Below are 20,221 nucleotides of genomic sequence, written 5' to 3'. Positions count from 1 at the left end.
TTGGATGATTTATGCGACCCTCGCCTCACCACCTTCCCCCGACCCCCCTTCGTGCTCCCCCCTAACCCGAACGCCCACTCCCTCCGCCCCCCCCTACAACAACCCCCCTCTCGATCCCCCGTCCACGCCCTCCTCCGCCCCCTCGTCCTCCCATATTCCCTCGTCCCCTCAGCCCGCACAATGCTCCCTTCCTCCTGCTCCATTCCGCACCTCCCAACTCCCGCCCGGCCTAGCCTACCGATCGCTGCTCTCCCCGCTCTCCCCCCCCCCCCAGGTCCGCTCACCTGCGCGCCCGTCCCCCCCCCATTCTGCCCCCCTGCCCCTCCTACCCCCGCGTCTCCCGCGTCATCCAACGCCCCCCGCTCCCACCTATCGTCACTGCGACTTCCCCTCCCTCTCCACTGCAATTCTTCGCCATCGCCCGCTACTAATCCCCCGCCGTGCCCGCCCCTCCCCCGCTGCCGCCACCTCCCATACCCAAGCCCCCCCCCGCGGTCCCCCCTGCCAGCAGTCCTCGTCCCTCGCCCCCCCCCGTCCGCTGTGCCCCCACTCCGTACTCTCCCCTCCCCCCCGTCCTCCTTGGCCCCCCCCTCGCTGTCACGCCGCGCTCCTCCCTCCGCCCCCCCGCGTCTGGCACGCGCGTTCCCGGCTGCGGTCCACCCCGCCCCCTCTGCCGCGTACCACCCCCTCCTCCCTTTCCCCCGCCCCCGCTTACCCGCCAGTCCCGCTCTCCCGACCACTGCCCTTGAGCCCCGCCCCTCCCTCTCGCATCCCTCCCCCTCCCGTCTCCCTCGGGGTCCCAGCCGCTGCGCGTCATCTGCCTCACCTCCCCCCGGCTGTGGCGCTCCCGCAGTCCCCACCCCCGTGCCCCCCCCGCTATCTACTATACCCCGCCCTCTCGTGCGCACCTCTCTTCTAAACGCTTCCCTGTTACCAACAGCCCCATCTGTCCCGCACGAGCGCCAACCTTTGACGCTCACCCGGCCTGCCTCAGCTCTTTCGTCTGCCCTCCCCCCACGCGGTCAGCTGCTCTTATCACCCACTAACCCCTCCCGCTCCTCGCTGACTCTCTCCCCTCACGCCCCCCCGCTAGCCCGCCCCTCTCCAGCGATCCCCTACCGCACGTCCTCACGTGCGCCGCTCCCTCCACTGCACTTGTCCGCCTCCCCATCCACCCGCCTCCTCCTGCTCCGCCTGTCCCTCATCCGCGCCCCCCTCCCCCGCAACCCCTACCAGGCCCCTGGCCCTTCTCCCGTTGTGCGCTCCTCCTTTCGACCTGCTCTGAGACCGCGGGACGCCGCCCCCGCTCCCACCGCTCGTCCCTCGTTCGCCTCCTACCTGCCCCCCCCCCCCGCCCCCCCCCCTCCTCTCCACTCGCTCCCGTCCCCGTCCCATCCCCCACCACCCCCCGGGAGGGCTCTTGCCCCGCGCCGCCCCCGGTCGCCGCCCGCCGACTTTGGCGCTCTCCCCCCCTCCCGGCACTACGTTACTGCCGGCCCCTGCCCCCCCGTCTCCTCCTCTGCCTGCACGGCCACCCGGTCCCCGCCCTTGCCCGCCCGACCACCCTCGTTTTTGACCCCATTCCCACCCCATCCCTCGCACTCTCCCTCCATGCCCCGCGCGCGGCACTAACTCCTCCCGCTCCGCAGGCCCCGCCTGCAGCCGCCCAGCCTGTAGCCCCTCCTGACCCCCCGCCCCGCCACTTACGCCCCGATCCCCTTCGCGCCCCGTTCCGTCCTGCCCCCCCTGTCATACCCCCATCCCCCCCGGCCCCCCCCGCCCTTCCTCGCGCTTGTCCCCCCTCTCTGCCCCGGCCCCCCACGGCTCGACGGCTCCCCGCACTCGTGAGGCGCGCTAGCGCCACGTCTACTGAGCGCCTTACTCCGCTCATCCCCCCCGTCGGCCTCTGCCTCACCGTCCCGAACTCGCGCGAGCCTCCTCCCGGCACCCGCACGTACCGTTCCACGCGCGCCCCTCGGATGGGCTCTTCTGCCCCGTCCCACCTAACCACCGGTCCCCCGTGCCCGTAATGGCTAGCTCGCATCCCGTCCCCGCCTCTCTGCCGCTTCGCTGCCCGCGGCCGTCCTCCTCCATGAGCCCGCGCCCCCGGCCGCCCCTTCCGGTACGCCTCACTCGCCACCAGTGCGGCTCCACAGCCGAGGCGCTCCCCACCAGTCTGCCGTCCCGTCTGCGCGGGCCTCCGCACCGCCTCCTCTCGGTTTGTGCTCTCCCCGCTCTCGCGCCTGCGTCTCGCCCGCCCCCCGGATTCGTGGGCCCCCCGCCTCCCTATCTCTCTCGATTCTCCCCAAATTGACTGTCGTTGCGATACCCGGGTTACCCGGCCTTCCGATGACAACACCATGCCAACCCAGTCGATATCCTCCGGCTTACACCATATCCCACCCGCCACTTTGGATCGAAAACTAACGCACCTGTATCGGCTGCCGTGCCACATGCCAATCCACCCCACAACCGCCACCTTCGGACTTCCGTGCCCACGAACTGGCACCAGCTCTGCCCAAAAGGATTACTAAACAAGTGCGATCTCCGCCCACTTATGCACTCCTATGCACTTCAACCTACTCGCATACGAGTCACCGGCCTCACCCCAAAGCCCAAACCCCAGGCGAATGAACAGGCAGAATTCCCAACCCCCCAAACATAAATGATCCAAACCAACAATCACGATAAGTCTAGGGCGCATCGGTCCAATTCTGACACCTTATGTAATGACAACAAATAAGATACCCCCATGAGTGCCTTCTAGAACCTCAATGAGGAATCATATCAGCAGCTCCCTTAAAATCAGCCAACTATTACCAGTAAGAATATGCTAAGGAATCAGTAGTAGTGAGAATATGATTCCATTGTTCTTCAACCTCGTCGATGCTGACAGCCAGTAGAGTAATAACCAAAAATGGTCGTTGAATGAGTCAAGATTATGAGGCCAGAGTGAAAACCTTCGAAGGATCATTTTGGATCATAAGCTTAAGTTACAAGCAACGAAGACGAAAAAACAGTAAATATACTAATAATTCGTTGATCTGCGTTCGTACACAAAGAACAAATATACTTGACTCTTGCCGCCCAAATTGGAGCTCCACCTAGTAACCGAGCGATTACGTGCCCACATGAGTAAGCTTTCGACTGGGAACCGTCAATACCATTTATTATAAAATACTCACCTGAACCTCAATGATAGAAACCCAGTCTGTGTAGAACCAAAGCACATCCCTTCTTTGATCAACGGACCACTGTTTGTTTTAGGGCAAACTGACATGTACAATGTCACCTACCAGTACGAGTACTGGAAGTTCTACGTATGTACAACCTATCGCCAGCATTGTAGACAAATTGACCACGACATCACGCGAGCAATATTTCTAAAAAGTACAAATGGCGGCTATTTCAAGTTTACCAATCAAATATGTGAAGAAAAATAATTTACACACATACAGAATCTACCTAAAATGAGCTATACGTATCTTCTTAGTACTCATAAAAACTTAGAGTTTTAACATAAATTCAAAGCAGAGAAAATACATCCGAATGCAACACAAGACTCAATCGAATTGAAAAAATGTTCGAATTTTAATTTTCCTAGAAAATGTTGTGCGCATGTTGGTACTCGTATTTTGTAATTTATGAACATTGTCAAATCGCTTTCATGCGTCATTAATTGATAAAAATGATTGAGGAATTTTTGCGAGGAAAGTTACAGATTAATTGCAAAATCTCTTTCGCTTCAAGACAGATGAGCAACTTGTGCCTTGCCGATATTTTTTTGTCCTACATCCTACATGTAACCACATCTGAGTATCTGACATCACACCCTTTTTTAGTCCACCTTGGCAACACCGGCTAGTATTTTTTATGACGTCATCACCTGTTATTCTTTTATCAGTATTTATTTTCTCTCGTTATCAAAATTCCTGAATTATCAATTTTGTTCAATTTTAGCTAGCTTGAAATTTACAACAAGTAAACAAACAATCGTGAAAGATGATTTTCTTCTAACGTAAGTACCCAAAATTTTGCATTTATCAGAAAATTCATTACATAGATCTCTTCTGGCGCATAAATATCAAGTATGTATGATTAGTCTCATCCTCATCCTGCCCTCTCACCAAGATTCACATGTTTGAGTTACAACCCTTGGACTCCTCAATATCAGTTGATCGTCCCTGATTATTTTCTCCAGTTGCCATGGATAACGTTTAGAGATCCATGCCAGCAGTTCTAATTTCCTTGCCTCAGCTTTTTACCCCTAACCAAGGTCACTTTAACTTACATCACCAGTTTGTTAGTACTTGTTTGTCCAAAATTATTTTTATGAAGACTCCGTCCTCACTCAAGGAAGTTTCATTTTAAAATGTAACTGCCTCTCTTCCTCCCGCTGATTTCCTTTATACTCGCTTTCTCTAAGCCTACACTTGCAGTTTGTTTTATTATCCTTTCATCTATTCCTACGCCAAGTGAAAGGTCAAAGAGGTAATTTTTTTGATATTGTAAGTAGCCATCAGAGGCAAGCCAGAACGTGGATCCCACTCCCTACGGCAACGAGCCCCAAACGACCCTGCAAACTTGGGTTCCTTGCCTGGGAATGAAACTCTGAGCTTCTGATCATGGACCCTCCTGTGCCATAACGGCTTCAACACTGGAACCTGCTATAATTCGTTCACACATATGTATATTCCACAAGAGTTTCTGTCAAATTAGTTGGCGGATATTAGAGTTTGCTGGGGCCAGTTTCACCATGTCATACAAACTAATTGAAATAACTTACTTATATTGCAAATCTTTTACTATTATTTCACAAGGTAACTAATTTATTTGGCAGATGAACTTTGACCTGTAGCAGAAGCTCTATCTCCACTCATATCCGCCCCATTAAAGTTTTAAATTGCATCTCAGTAATTAATCTTACTCGCATCACAATAACAGCCCAATTGAGCAGTAGCAAGGAATTTTTGCAGGGTCTGGGGGTATCAGAGCAGACGTTTAATGGGATTGCCTTGCTTTCTGATGAGAGTTGATTTGGAGTCGTCGATCAAAAGTCATCAGCCTGCTGTCTTTTAAGGTTCAACTGTTAATACCGGTATCAATACCCCCATGCAGAGTGACGCTTCAGTTTGATGCCAACGTGAGCGTCTACAAGGAGTGAATCTGCAAGCTTCATTTCCTCCGCCCCAAAAGTATTGTTTCAAATGGGTCCCATTCTTGCCATTTTCAAAATTTAGTTTCTTTGACATCAGTTTTTGAAAAAATCTGACAAAAGTCCTGGAAGCTTAGTTCACCCTGTACTTCCAAAAGCAGCTAGCATACGTACAGTCTGACTGTACAATCAATGACATTCGCGGGCTGAAATGGACAGTCCCACCGCCAACTGTACATTCTCTGCTCATGCGAACACTGTGAATTGTACAGTCGGGGACTGTAAGTGTGCTAGCTGCTGAAGAATGAAATTCAAAAAAAGAAAAAAAAATGGTTAAGTGTCACTGATTCATTCTGAAAGTGAAAATTAAAAAGTATTCAGTGGGACCAAGCAGGAACTTTTTATATTTGTCTTAAACAGCTCATCTCTGTTAGTCATGAAATTCTTCAATCAAAAGGCGTACTTATCCCCAGAACAAAAGAATCATCTTGCATCTAGCAAAATTTCAGGTTGATCCTCTGATCAATTTTTCTATTGCAGAAGGAAAAATTATAAGGTACTAAAAATCAGGAAGTTATTGCAAAATAAGCTGCATAAGTAAGTAAATATACTTACCTACCAGTGCAGCACTCATCAAAAATTTATTATCAAACAGATGCACCTGATGCAATCCTTCCAGCATAACATCACCCATTATTTCATCATTGATTTGTTTGACCTTCGACCAATTCATTAATACTGTCTAGAAATTAAATCTCTACTAATTGTAGTTATTATCTGCTATGCAGCTTACATGTGCTCTTATTGTCAAATGTTTCTCTTGCCTCTACTTATTACTTGATGTCCTTTTCCAGGAACATCTTTGAAGCTGCTGAACGCAATGTCTCAGAAGAAACGAGTCATAGAACTGTATAAAACTGTAAGTCTGCTTTCAGATCTCAATTTTTTGTCAGAAAGATTAGAAATAAAGGAAAGAGCGATCGACCATTTGAAACCCTTTGAATCACAAAAATTCAGCCCTTTCATTACATGATTCTACATTCTTTAGTGATTACTTTTGATTCTAAAGAATACAGTTCAGTCAGCCGTACAATATCAGATTTGCGTTACTCACCTATACTCATTCACTCTTCTTCAACATTAAGTATTTTTTTTTCACTGAAAGTGGAAGCATTGCTGAAACTATTGACTGAATTCTCGATTAAGGAGCATGTTTCAATGCACTTTTATTAATTGAAAATAGAAGAAACTTGCAGATGATATGGTTATTTAGTGAAGTTGATGGGGTGAATACCCCCCCTTCCCATCAGTTGATGTAAAAGAAAAAAATTTTTGGTAAAAAATAAATGGTTTATAGATTCTTACAATTGAAGATACCTAATTATCTTTATGTTTTGGTTTTTAATCACTTTGTCTGGTGACATGATTACACTGTCTGCAACTCACTTCATATTTCAGAGTTCGGGACCATAAAGTAAATTGTAGATAGTGTATCATTATGTTTTCATCTCTTAGAGCATCACTGTTATGTGTCATTTGTTGTTTGTTCTACTTTCCAAAAATTAAGTATGTCATTAATTTTAAGTTTTATTCAGTAGGTAACTAAATTTTAGTTGTTTTCTCAATTAATTTTCTATCAATTTTTACAGCTCCTGGCATTGGGCAGAGATTATCCACAAGGATATGATTTTTTTCGAGCAAGGCTGAAAAGGGCTTTTATGAACAATCGAGAGGAAACATCACCAGAGAAAATTGAAGAAATGATAAACAGAGGAAAGTATGTGCAAAAAGAAATTGAGGCTCTGTATATGTTGAGAAAATATCGCACTCTGAAAAAAAGATACAATGAGACTGATTAAAATACTATGTATTTGCCTAAGAATTAAACCATGGATTGACTCTATGTGTACTATGTTGCAATGTACCATTTATTTGTTCATTAATTCCATTCAAAATCCATTTATATATATTTGTATATAAAACAGTTAATGATAAGTTTTTTTATAATATTTTAAGTACCTGAAACCAAAAATAAAGTAGCATCATAATTTTATTTATTCCATCATGTACCTATTTTTTATTTTCTCTTCCATTAATATTTCTTTAAGTACCTTCAGTTAATTAAGCATTTGATTCTTAGCCCTTGACTGAGGAAAGTTTACCATTTTTATCTGGTTGTAAAACTTGACTTAACTTTATAAATGCATTTTTTATTTTTCTCTATTTCATTTTTTTCTTCCATCGATTAAAAAAAAAAAAAAAAAAAAAAAAAATCAAGGTTTACCCACCATTATCACACTAATCGTTGGCATCAACACGTGTATAGTCTGTTTCACGTAAGCTGATACTTTTTATTCGGCATTAAAATCCGTAAATGGCAACGCATCAGTCTTGGACTCGGGTGACCGTACCGCTCGCCGGACACCCTCTTTTGTTCAGCGACCTTAGGCCGGCAACCCATCCATTGTAAGGGTAGGAACAATAGGCACCCTTCACTCCTCCTTAATGGGCCCTAGTACCCGGACCAAAATTTTTTTCTCGCTGAAAAATTCATCTTTTGGCGTGAAAATTTAGTTCCAGCGTGAAATTATGATATAAACGCACTAAAAGTCAGTCCAATTATCTTAAGTTTGAGCTGATGTACGGCATTTGCGTATGGCCGCGATTCGCCGCGAAATGCCGTATTTCAGCTCAAACTTAAGATAATTGGACTGAATTTTAGTGCGTTTTTATCATAATTTCACGCTGGAACTAAATTTTCACGATAAGTTTTTTTATAATATTTTAAGTACCTGAAACCAAAAATAAAGTAGCATCATAATTTTATTTATTCCATCATGTACCTATTTTTTATTTTCTCTTCCATTAATATTTCTTTAAGTACCTTCAGTTAATTAAGCATTTGATTCTTAGCCCTTGACTGAGGAAAGTTTACCATTTTTATCTGGTTGTAAAACTTGACTTAACTTTATAAATGCATTTTTTATTTTTCTCTATTTCATTTTTTTCTTCCATCGATTAAAAAAAAAAAAAAAAAAAAAAAAAAATCAAGGTTTACCCACCATTATCACACTAATCGTTGGCATCAATACGCGTAGGCGACTAGGCGTAAAGTAACACATACAGTTATTATTAATGAGCTGCTCGCACGAATGTATGATCTGTCGTATCCTCCTAATTTGAAGGCGATTTAGAGCCTCTGATTCTTGTTGAAATCGTATTTTTTTTTTCCTTTTTTATCTTAGTCAATTTTGGAACTTAAGAGGCGAAGGGCGCAAGCAGTCTCGTTCCTAAAAAAATTTCTCAGGTCAGCAATATGGTGTCCGAATTTGTAAAAATCTTGACGTTTCTCGTAGAAACTGCCACAGGCATGCTACGTCTATGCCAACCCAAGGATCTAGACTTGGATTGCAATATGAAAACTTGTTTTACGCATTCAAACTGACTATATTAAAACAAAGCTACCGTACCAAGATTTCATCAACACTTTACAAACAGGGTGAGACGCCAAAGTGACGAAGATGTCTTCTCATTTTCATATTTTGAACGTCGATAGCTATGAGGGGCAGCTCGCGGAGCGAGTCGCAAGTTCATCCCGAAGCGAGGAACTGGGGGTCTAGGGGCAGAGGCACACCCTGGCTAGGCGTGGCGGCAGCTTACCTATCGAGCTAATCACGGCTAGTACATAATATGTTTTATAACGCTAAGTACACGCAGGGCTGGATTTACGTAAGTATTTACCGCCCATGAGCCGCCTGCATCTTGCCACCTTCATTGCATTCGTTTTGAAACATTCATAAAAACCATCAAGTGAACGTGCCGGAGGGGGAAGGGTGCATAAGACGCGCTTACTCGTGTTGGACACATTTTATGCGAAAGCCCTGTTAGCACTACTAACATAAGGTCACGAAACTTTGCGCGAAAATTCAGTTCCGTGAACCTATCTCTGCATGGACAAGGCCTACCATATGTAAGAAATGAACGAAAAAATTATGAAAGAACAACCATAAAGGTTTAATCATTTTAACTTCCACCGCCGCATCGTCGTGCTGATCGCACTATGTTTGGCACAATGCGTGAAGTATTCATGCAGTCTTGTAGGCGCTATGCGTTTCCCGCCGACCGTGCAGAACGCACTGTATTTGACGCAATGCGTGAAGTATTCAAGCAGTCTTGTAGGCGCTATGCGTTTCCCGCCGACCGCACTGTGTCTGTATTGTTTGCTCATTGCTCATCACGAGCCTAGTGATGAACCAATCAGAGAGCGGCACAGACTTTACTCTAGATTGAGGTTATGTTATGGTGATTATCGTCTGAAACGAAACTTCTGAAACTGAAAGTGTCGAATTGTCGATTGTTTACTTTGAATAGTTATCTCAGACAGCACAGTGCAAGTCGATTTGCTACCAGTGGTTTTCGCGGCATCTCGTTGAATGTCCAGGTATTTCATCATTCCTTTTCAATTTCCAAAACACTCCCTAAACTAAGTGTTATCCACACTTAGCGTTGTAATTTAGTTCAAGAACCAGACACCAATTGCCGCAGGATCATCCCGAAAGCTGCAACTCACAATGGAACAAACCGTCCTCATTCAAAAGGTATTGCACCTCAGTTATTTTTTGATATAATTAAGTACTGCACTCAACTTTTCAGCCATCTCAATCAAATTAAACTGACTATGTGAAATCTGCCAGTGTTTAACTGGTCATTTTGCTTGCCTTGATTGTTTGTATTTACACCCACTCATAGCTCCCTAAAGACATTGAATCTCGTGGACCGTGTGTCCGGCTTGATTTAGTTCAGGCGGAGCGAGACAAGTCTCTCGGAGCCCCATGTTGGGCGGGCGGGGAAGGGGAGAGAGCGTGTGTCCCAAGCACTCGAAGAGACTGCAGAGAGGCAATGGAGAATTTATCTGCGCGCCTAGTTTTTTATGAATATCCCATTTAGAGTCCATTTTCAGACAAAATTCCTAAGAAGAAAAGTCTTATATTATATAATTTTACCACCGAATAGCAATGTTTCATTTTTCCGAACTAATTATTAACCGAGAAAAAAAGCCTCTCAATCCGACAAAAATTCACTGGAGGCGCTCTGCGCATGCGCAGATGTGTGTAATTGGGACACACGAACTCATCGATGCAGGTCGGTGCCAACACTCTTCGACATGCGAATTTTTAAAAGTTGTCTCGCCTTTCGTAACACAGGATGCACTGTCTACGTGATTCAGTGTCTTTGTACCTCCCTAGTCAGCTGATTATTATGGTGTTTTGCTCACAAACTAAGAAAAATCATGAGCATTTTACCTAGTTTGCATTCAGAATTTTGAGTTTTACCTAAATCTGTTTTTCCATAATTGCCTCTACACTACAACAGATCTTTCACTTGCGCAGGTGAATTGTGTTAAGTAGGTCTTTCAATGTACCCAAATTTCAATACTGAATTGTCGCTGATTGTCTCAGCACCATCTGCCATACATCTGAGTTCAGGGTCTGTAGTTTGCTGTGCGTGCGAACAAAAGTGACAAAGCGAACAAAGAACAACGAAACCCTTTTTATTTATCTTTCTAAGTAAAATGCCATCTTGATTTTTTACAAATTTTCTAGGTATCTTTTTTTTTCGTAAATTTTAACCCAAATTTTAAATAAATGTACAATTTTTAATTCGTTTTCTTCATAGTTAGAATTTAACACAATTTTGATGTCAATTTTTTGTTCATGATTTGTTTTTAAACATAAAGATTTCTTAAAAATGAACAAAAAGGATTTCCTGTAACTCAGCATTATCGTATCTATTAAATTTAACTCATCAAGAATAGCAGAGATGCGTGTAATAGTTTATTACAAACTTTTTAAAGGCTTTCGAAACCATGAAAATGTTAATAACACACTTACAGATCTGATTACAACAGCCACACCAGTTATTGATTTGCTTTGTGATTTGGCTACTACTCCAACTGCGTTTAGCAGAAAGGAACCAAGCCACAACAGCCATTGCCAAAATTAACTGGGCAATTTGATTTTTTACGTGAAAACGGTTGTGCAGATTCCTTTGAAAATTTCAAGGAATTCGCTTCGTACAATGCAAAAAGTTCACACATATTTGCTCAAAAATCCGCACAACCGTTTTCATGTAAAAAATTAAATTGCCCAACAAAATTTGGCAATAGCCAATGTGGCGCGGTTCCTTTCTGTTTAACGCGGCCACTTGATGTTTCGTGTTCTTATCTACCTCGTTATACCTCTGTTATCTTTTTGAAATTCCCACTTGTTGATTCAACTACCAGTTTCTGTTTTTCACTCCAGTTGTCATTTCCTACTCACATCTCACCTTTCTCTCTCTCAACCAAACTATGTAAAAAATGTTTGCTATTTAATATTTATTAATGTGTTTTGTTAATATGCTCTGGTTTTGCAATTTATTACCCTGAAGATAGTGCTCATGTCAAAATTGATAAAAAGTTTGCATCAAACAATTTCACGCATCTATGCATGGCTTTCATCTATTTTTGTCAAGTCAAGAAGGGTTTCCTAGCACATACATTTCAACAACTTGGTGACCCTAATATTTCTTTTTTTCTTTCCTAGGAGACTCCAGATTTTGTAATCTTCAGGACTATCTTCTATTACTGCTTCGTTATAATTGTCTTTCCAGTCCTCTCATTTTTCAGCGCAAAGTTTATTGTTTTCAGTGGTAAGTATTCCTTGTTTCTCATGCCTCTTTATCAATTGCAGAAATTAAGTTTTTCGTCAAATCACCTTTCAAATAACCTGAAAAAATAAAGCAGTGCTGTGTACCATTGTACCATTGAGCGTCCTCCTAGGACACAGGCTCCGCGCTCAATTTTAGATTGAATTTGTGGGTTTACTTGTTTTGGCTCTTTTTAAATGATCTGTACGATTTGCATCTATGGTGGGAAAAGTTTACTTTGAAGAAGGGTATAAACTCAGTAGCTTTTTTGGTGTAGCACAGTTATGAAAAAAAAAATTGAAATACTTATATCAATGTTTAAAAACAGTTCGTCCGAGAAATTTTTGATCTGACAACGGTTCATAAACCTTCTTCCAGCACTCATTGTGCAACAAAGCATTTATACAAAATGTTTTTGCCTCTGATCCACTATGCAACTAACAGTTCGTCCATAAACTTTTCTGCCCTACTCCCCTCATGCCTTGCATCGTGCATCCCCTGCACTAAACTTTTGAAGCTCGCCATTTTGGAATGGCTGAAATTATTTTGCTTTAATTGCATACTGGCTCATTCTTGAGCCAAGAGATGCCTGAGATGTTGCTCCTGAAAAAATATTGAAAGGAAGTCATTAAATGTATACAAACTATTAAGATCATAAAATTGATTCTCTCCTCACTGCCTGTCCACACCATATGAAATCTAATACTTTTACATGTATCTCTGAGTTTTCTTTGCAAAATAATCAGCCTGTTTCTCTACTTTACATTGCTAAAAGTTTCATGCAGAAAACCTTTAATACAGGGGTGGTATAACTCAGCAAAAACGAAAAGAAAATTTTCGAAAATGCGTACATGAATTAAGGGGACTGGAGGACAAAGCGCATGAAGTGCAATTTTTCAAAAAATTGAGATATTCTTGAACTCAACTAAAACTAGTTTGAAAGTATATTCTGTGAAAAATTCACAACTAAAATCCAACTTTAAAGCATCAAAATGTGAGTTAAAACTTCCTTTCCACCAAAGGCTCCATGTAATTTTGAAACTTTAAACATGTTCTTAGGTATTTCCTAAAATAGCAAAAACTGCACTTATGCACCTTGTCCTCCAAGCCCCTCAATTATCAAATTTATAACAGCATTTATGCATGTTCGTAATCCACCATCCATGATCAATGTTACCACATCATCCTTGGCCCAGGTGTGACATCAAATGAATATGCAACAGTGTATTTCTTTCAGAGAATACACTATAAAGAGGGTTGTTTCCAGAGAAATTTCATTCTTTCTGTCCCTCACTTCTCTTTGTAAGGATAAGTGCTCAAGTCATGTTGATCTTCCATGGAGGTTGCTGTAGTATTTTAAGTAAATGTATTTGCACTCATGTCTAAAAATTTCTCGCCCTTGTCTAGCAAAGTCAAAAATTATCATTTGATAATTTTGCTCAAATGTGATGTTAAGTGGACCATCTAACTCTCTTCAATGTGGCTAGTTTGTAGGATCTTTCAGCAAAAGATTGTGGAAGGCTCCGCATACCTTCTATTTTTTTTTTTTTTTTTTTTTTTTTTTTTTTTTTTTTTTTTGACAAAAACAAAATAGAAAAAAAAGGAGAAATGTCAGCAACAGGAGATCAAAAATAACGGTCTTATGCTTGTAGGTGGTAACAGTACTACTTAATGTAAGTTGATGTATTCATCCAAGTGCTCATTTGTAGAGAAAGAAAAAATGCTCATCATGCTGAAATAATAATTTTTTGTTCATTTCAGGATCCGACTCAATAAGTAGCAACGTTTACTCTGCAGCCCTTGCTGTCATCGTACTGCATGTGACTCTAGGGGCATTCATTTATAAAGCATACTCTGACACTGGCACTAAACCATCAAAACAAGATTAAAGTCATCAGAAAAAGCAAGATCTTCAATCTGAAGCCATGTTTTTGTCTCAAATGTCTGCGCTAAAAATCATATTGACTCCTTGTTTGTCATCATCCGTAAGTAGGGACTAGTCTGAATAATTTTAAGGCAAAAAAACTTTTTCTTTGTACAGATAATGTTCTTGATTTTTCCCCCTGAATGTTTTTTACTTGTTAAGCGCCCCCCCCCCCCCCACCATCCTTGAAAATTTTTGAGGAAATTTTCATCAAAGCTATTGTGAGGGAGTTTTATTTTTTTCCAAAGTGTGCTCAATTTTTCTTGCACTGTTTGGCTCCTTTTCATTCTAACAAGATCTAAATTCCTAGTTATACTGAATTTAAGTTGCTTTATTTCCTAGATTTTTTAGGGAATTCTAATTCAAAATTTCTCTGCACTCACACTCTCTTGATAAAGAAAAGTATTATAGGAATAATCGTGAACATTCTCTTAAAAGATGAAGGAAACTTACAATTTTCATTAATTGTACGAATACTTGATTATCAGTTACAATTACTACTTTCTAGTGGTAAGGATCATGGGCCTATCGCAGACTAGGTTACATCTCTGTAGAATGCTATTTTGACCGTTTTATGTGCACATTCCAAAAAGTTTAATGATCTAATGTCCCTCTAAAATGCAAGAACACTGATCACTTTAAATTGCCCAATTTTGTCAATGTAAAGCGGTTTGTATCCATTCTGCTTAAAGCTGAGAGGACAAATTTGGCATTTATATCAACCTTTTACTTCAACAGTACAATTTGTCTGTCATTTCTGCGCCAAACCAGTACAGCTTCATCAGATATCATCCAAAGTTATGGCCCTTTTTTCAACTAAACACCCAAAGAATGACTGGAACTCAAAATCTTGTTTTGATTCTCAAAAAGCTCAATCTTTTTTCAAAGGACGAAGAAGGTATAATAAACCTCCGATGAAAACATCGACCCATTTCCTGTGTTTCCCTCTTGTGACGGACACATCAGTTCCACAACTGGCAGCATCACTGAAATATTTTCGCCAAATAGCCACAAAACCAAGTGTAAGCACATCCCTGAAAGCAGATGATGTTCCTGAAACAATAAATATAGATAATATTAGCCTAAACCCTGACATAGACTTTCCACAACCTCGCCAAGTTCCAAATCCAGATCTTCAGATTCTACCAGCCATTGCTTTTAGGCCAGCAGGTACCTTTCACTTGACATTGGGTGTAATGGACCTGTCATCCACGGAGAGTATGAGTAAGGCGTTGGAACTTCTGCAGAGTCTGGACTATGCGAACATTTTACAAAGTGTGCTTTCCCAACAAGAAAAATCCAACCTGAGGCTGTAACAAACCAAAATGGCAATGCTGATACTCAGGCTGAGCAGTATTTATGCTCAGATGATGATATCAACAAGGAGCAATTGTCTCTCCAACCACCTGCATCCCCTTCAAAAGTTGCAGTTGAAGAAAACCACCCCACTCCTTTCAGTAAAAGCAATCCTCTCCGTATTTCACTTACGGGCCTTTCAACCTTCCCATCTCCCCAAAAGAGTCGTGTGTTTTTTGCAAAACCAACATCTTTCCCGTCGACATCATTTCCTTTGCTTAAATTTAGTCAGGCTATCTGCAGAGAGTTCCGAAATGCTGGGCTCATCACTGAAACCCGCCAATTGACGTTACATGCAACAATAGCGAACATGAAGTACGCCGTACAAGAACAAGACGAAGGTGGGATTGAAGGAAATTGGAGAAAAGACACTAAGGCAAAAGACAATAGGCAAAAGACAATTGTTGGGCAGATGGACAGTGCGATGCCAGGGAATTGATAAAGTGTTTCAATCATTATGGAGGAGATGTGGGCGAGTACAAAAAAAAAGCCTCTCAAGATAAGGACCAAACAAATGAGTTTTTGTGGGCTGAAGGTATTGAGCTGAACAAAATAGCCATTTGTCAAATGGGTGCCCAAGAAAGTGAGGATGAGGTATTGGGCCTAATCTATCCTCCTGTTGGAGAGAAGTTCATATTTTCGTAATATACTTTGTTTCAAAGAAATTTTTGAAGTTATGATTCATACATGTAGGTATCAACTTTTTGATCGTCAGTAATTTTTATGATTGTCCAAATTGCTTTTATGTTACTTTTTTGTTCTAATTTTTGTTGTTTTTAATTTGTAAACAAAAAATCTTTGTAAATATAGGCCCTTAGTTTATTTTATTCCATTGTTTTCATTCCCAGTCAAGAGCGATTTTCACAGAATTTAATTTCTGTTTAAAATCCGAGAATATAACCCATTTTGTAAGTTTTATAGCACAAAAAAATTATCATTTGGTTGCAGAAGGGGAAATCCAAGTTTTAATAATATCTTAAGCTGGTTTTCTAATCATTTTAAACTTTAAAATTTCTGAATTCCTGACTTTCTTCTACTTTCATATATTATGGTGTGATTTTCTTTTTTTTTCTTTCATTTTTATGATAGAGACAGTGATCCAACTTCACTTCTGAACTATGGGAGCTCAGTTTGAGTTATCCATGAGTTGAGTTTACCATTATCAAGGAGTTAAAAGGAGCTCTCAATGAGTCCTGAAATCATTTTCAAGTACTTTCAAGAATGCACAGCAAGATTGTAAAAACCTTTGAAAATGCCTTAAAAATGGAAGTTCCCTCTTCTTAAGTCTGAATACACCACTAGACAATGAAAATAAAGACAAAGGTACTTAGCCTTACCTTGCACAATCCTTGCACCCTTGCAAATCCAATGAGTAATAGCCAAAGTACAGTAAAATGCATGAGAGAAATAATAAAATGATTCAACATGGTTAGAATCTACTTAAATAAATTGAAGACAGTGGCAACGCACAGTCACTGTTGCTGTTGAGGGGTTGCTATAGTATTTTAAATAAATGGACGTATTTCTGTCAAACAGACCTAAGCGTCATCAGGGAGGAAGGGAGAGGGGGGCTTGGATTGGCGGCGGAATCGGGCGTCGGGCTCATTTCGTCCTATATTTGCAATGCTTTTTTATGGCGCTTAGTTCTGTTTGACAGAACGCGCTATCTGGCATTCTAATTTCCTCAAAAAGAACTCAAATTGGCGCTTAGTTCCGTTTGACAGAAATACGTCCAAATATCATTGGACTCATGTCTAAAAAACTCCTCTCTCTTGTCTAGCAAAGCCACCATTTGATAATATTCTCAAATGTGATATCAAAATTACCTAACCATGTAGCTCTCTGAAGATAACGTGGTGGTTTTTAGGATCTATCAGTGAAAGTCTCAGGGAGTCTTCACATATCTTCTGTTTTTATGTTTTTGATTTTTTTAAGAAAACAAAAAAGGAAAAGAAAAAAGGGAAAATGTCAACAACATGAGATAAAAAATAACGGTCTCATTCTCATTATTTTTTTGTGATGGTATAGGCTTACACTGATTTACTGCCGTGCTAAGGAAGAACGCCGTATAAACATTCGAGAGCTGCCAAATTTTCTTCTATAAAATGTTTAGGTATTTATGAGGAAAGTCATGGATATCTTTCCTTGAAATTTTCAGAAACTTTAGATGAGATTGCAAGCAAAATTGTCTAAAAAATTAGAAGGAAAATATTCATAAGTTTACTGGGAAATTCGTGTTTTATCAAAGGAAATCCGGCAACGCCTGAAGGCTCATACGGCGTTTTTCCTTAGCACGGCAACGTAAGTCGATGTCCTTATCCAAGTGCTCATTTGTAGAGAGAGAAAAAAAAAATGCTCATCATGCTGAAATAACCATTTTTGTTCATTTCAGGCTCTGACTCAACAAGCAGCAACGTTTACTCTGCAACCCTTGCTGTCATCGCACTGCATGTACTCTAGGGGCATTCATTTACACTGATACTGGCACCATCCATCAAAACAAGATTAAGTTCATCCAAAAAAGCAAGATCTTCAATTCGAAGCCATGTTTTTGTCTCAAATATCTGTGCTAAAAATCATATTGACTCACTTTAAACCAAAAATACTTACCCTATTTTGTCATCTTACCTCAGTAGGGTCTAGCCCAAGTAATTTGAGGGCGAAAAAAACTTTCTCTTCATACTGATAATGTTCTCGATTTTGTATCCCAAAATTTAACTATAGTTAATCCTTGGATTCACCCATTGAAATATCAAGTCTCCTCAGAATTCATATTTAGTATTGTCACTCTATCAGCTCGCATTTGGTCGTGCACGCGTGCACATCTTTCAAGTCCCTAAAATTTTTTTCTCTCACAAAATATCCAAACTCAGTTTACCCTCTCAGGTTTACTCTAGAGGACACCTCTGTTTTAAAACTGAGATTGGGGAAAGCAAGATTAGCTATCACCTTTTTCCCCTCAAAACAATAATTCCTCCTATAATTCTCTTGAGAATTTTTGGGGATATTTTCATCAAAGCTATTATGAGTGAGTTTAGTTTTTTTCCAAACTTTATTTAATTTTCTTGCAATGTTTGGCTCCTTTTATGTAAACAAGGTCTAAATTCCTAATTAACTGATTTGAAGTTGCACTATTTCCTAATTTTTTGAGGAAAATATGATTTGAAATTTCTCTCAATTTACATTTTCCTGTTAAAGATAAGTATTATAGCAATAATTGTGGTGATTGAATGTTCTCATCAAAAATGAGGCAGAATTAGGGTTGAAGTTTCATTTGTACGAAGCCTACATTCTCAGCAAAACCTGAATTTTGATGACTTTACACAAAATACTCAGGTTACAATTTTCAGTAATTGTATGAGTACTTCATTATCAGTTGCAATTACTATTTTCTAGTGGTAAGAATCATGTGCCTATAGCAGACTAGGTTACATCTTTGTAGCATGCTACTATGATCGTTTTATGTTAACATTCCAAAGAATTCAATGATCTGACACCCTCTAAGTTTACACAAGAACGCGGATCATTTTGAATTGCCCAATTTTACCAATTCAAAACAACATGCATCCATTCTGCTTAACGCTGAGTGGACAAATTTGGCATTTATATCGACCTTTCATTTCAACAGTACAATCAGTCAGTTATTACTGCGCCAAACCAGTACAGCTTCATCAGATATCATTCAAAGTTATGGCCCTCTTTTCTACCAAACGCCCTAAAAATGACTGGGACTCAGAATCTTATTCTGATTCACAAAGAGCTCAGCCTCCTTGCAAACGACAGAAAAGGATTGATAAACCTCCGAAAAAAAGGAAGACCCATTTCCTGTGCTTCCCTCTTGTGACGGACACATCAGTTCCACAACTGGCAGCATCACTGAAATATTTTCGCCAAATAGCCACAAAACCAAGTATAAGCACATCCTTGAGCCTAGATGAAAATCACAGCCAGTCAGAGAAAATTTTCACATCCCAGAAAGCAGATGATGTTGCTAACATAGTAGATGTAGAAACTAACAGCTTAAATTCTGACACAAACTTTTCACAACCTCACCTAGGTCCAAATCCAGATCTTCAGATTCTACCATCCCTTGCCTTTAGACCAGCAGGTACCTTTCACTTGACATTGGGTGTAATGGACCTGTCATCCAAGGAGAGTATGAGTCAGGCGTTGGAACTTCTGCAGAGTCTAGACTATGCGAACATTTTAAAAGGTGTACTTCTTCAGCAAGAAAAAGTCCAACCTGAGCGCGTAACAGACAAAGATGGCAACACTGATTCTCAGCCTGAGCAGTGTTTATGCCCAGATGATATCAACAAGGAGCAATTGCGTCTCCAACAACCAACATCCTCTTCAAAAATTCCAGTCGAAGAAAACCACCCTACTCCTTTTAGCAAGAACAATCCTCTCCGCATTACTCTCACTGGGCTTTCAACCTTCCCATCTCCCAAAAAGAGTTGCGTATTTTATGCAAAACCAACATCGTCGCCATCGTCATCATTTCCTTTGCTCAAATTCAGCCAGGCTATCTGCAAGGAGTTCCGAAATGCTGGGTTCATCACTGAAACCCGCCCATTGGTGTTGCATGCAACAATAGCTAACATGAGGTATGCCATACAAGCCAAAGGTGGGAGGAAAAGTGAAGGAAAGAGGGGAAAAGACAAGTGGGCAGATGGACAGTGCGATGCCCGGGAGTTGATAAAGTGTTTCAATCATTATGGAGGAGATGTGGGCGAGTACAAGAAAAAAGCTTCTCAAGATAAGGACCAAACAAATGAGTTTTTGTGGGCTGAAGATATTGAGCTGAACAAAGTAGCCATTTGTAAAATGGGTGCCCAAAAAAGTGAGGATGAGGTATTGGGCCTAATCTATCCTCCTGTTGGGGAGAAGTTCATATTCTCGTAATATACTTGTTTCAAAGAAATTTTGAAACCTATGATTCATCCATGTATCGACTGTTTGATCGTTTGTAATTTTTATGATTGTACAAAATTGCTTCAAATGTACTTTTTTGTTCTAATTTTTGTTGTTTTTAATTTGTAAACAAAAAATCTTTGTAAATAAAGGTCCTTAGTTTTTTGTGATACCATTGTTTTTAA

The 20,221-nt window shown here is 41.3% G+C and overlaps 3 protein-coding genes across 5 annotated transcripts; all 3 read left to right on the top strand.

Moving 5' to 3' along the window:
* Positions 1 to 3,862: 3,862 nt before the first annotated feature.
* On the top strand, positions 3,863 to 7,215 carry osi (electron transfer flavoprotein regulatory factor orsai). Of its 3 annotated transcripts, none has more exons than XM_019056413.2 (3): positions 3,863 to 4,018; positions 6,010 to 6,074; positions 6,805 to 7,215. In XM_019056413.2, exons 2-3 carry the CDS (start codon positions 6,036 to 6,038, stop codon positions 7,012 to 7,014), a joined length of 249 nt encoding a protein of 82 aa, XP_018911958.2. In that variant the 5' UTR covers positions 3,863 to 4,018; positions 6,010 to 6,035; the 3' UTR covers positions 7,015 to 7,215. The 3 variants fall into 3 exon arrangements, with proteins under 3 accessions (XP_018911958.2, XP_072162603.1, XP_018911963.2); XM_072306502.1 differs by lacking the exon at positions 3,863 to 4,018 and adding an exon at positions 4,234 to 4,374; XM_019056418.2 differs by lacking the exon at positions 3,863 to 4,018 and adding an exon at positions 4,427 to 4,491.
* Positions 7,216 to 9,447: 2,232 nt separating this feature from the next.
* LOC140223720 (uncharacterized) lies at positions 9,448 to 20,206 on the top strand. Its single transcript, XM_019054882.2, has 2 exons — positions 9,448 to 9,596; positions 17,515 to 20,206. Exon 2 carries the CDS (start codon positions 18,684 to 18,686, stop codon positions 20,025 to 20,027), a length of 1,344 nt encoding a protein of 447 aa, XP_018910427.2. The 5' UTR covers positions 9,448 to 9,596; positions 17,515 to 18,683; the 3' UTR covers positions 20,028 to 20,206.
* On the top strand, positions 9,526 to 15,949 carry LOC109039406 (vacuolar ATPase assembly integral membrane protein VMA21 homolog). The gene is made up of 3 exons (XM_072306484.1): positions 9,526 to 9,753; positions 11,740 to 11,845; positions 13,604 to 15,949. Exons 1-3 carry the CDS (start codon positions 9,727 to 9,729, stop codon positions 13,729 to 13,731), a joined length of 261 nt encoding a protein of 86 aa, XP_072162585.1. The 5' UTR covers positions 9,526 to 9,726; the 3' UTR covers positions 13,732 to 15,949.
* Positions 20,207 to 20,221: the final 15 nt, after the last annotated feature.

Source organism: Bemisia tabaci, chromosome 1 (assembly GCF_918797505.1).
Source record: "Bemisia tabaci chromosome 1, PGI_BMITA_v3".
In the NCBI taxonomy this organism is placed as follows: Eukaryota; Metazoa; Arthropoda; class Insecta; order Hemiptera; family Aleyrodidae; genus Bemisia; species Bemisia tabaci.
The sequence above is the reverse complement of the archived record's forward strand: the minus strand, read 5'-3'. Positions and strand labels throughout refer to the sequence as shown.

Excerpts from the sequence above, each read along its gene's own strand:
- LOC109039406 (XM_072306484.1), top strand. The coding sequence starts at position 9,727 with ATGGAACAAACCGTCCTCATTCAAAAG. Across the intron at positions 9,754-11,739 it reads AAACCGTCCTCATTCAAAAG|GAGACTCCAGATTTTGTAAT; the intron begins GTATTGCACCTC and ends TTTCTTTCCTAG. Across the intron at positions 11,846-13,603 it reads AAAGTTTATTGTTTTCAGTG|GATCCGACTCAATAAGTAGC; the intron begins GTAAGTATTCCT and ends TGTTCATTTCAG.
- osi (XM_019056413.2), top strand. The coding sequence starts at position 6,036 with ATGTCTCAGAAGAAACGAGTCATAGAACTGTATAAAACT. Across the intron at positions 6,075-6,804 it reads TCATAGAACTGTATAAAACT|CTCCTGGCATTGGGCAGAGA; the intron begins GTAAGTCTGCTT and ends CAATTTTTACAG.
- LOC140223720 (XM_019054882.2), top strand. The coding sequence starts at position 18,684 with ATGCATCCATTCTGCTTAACGCTGAGTGGACAAATTTGGCATTTATAT.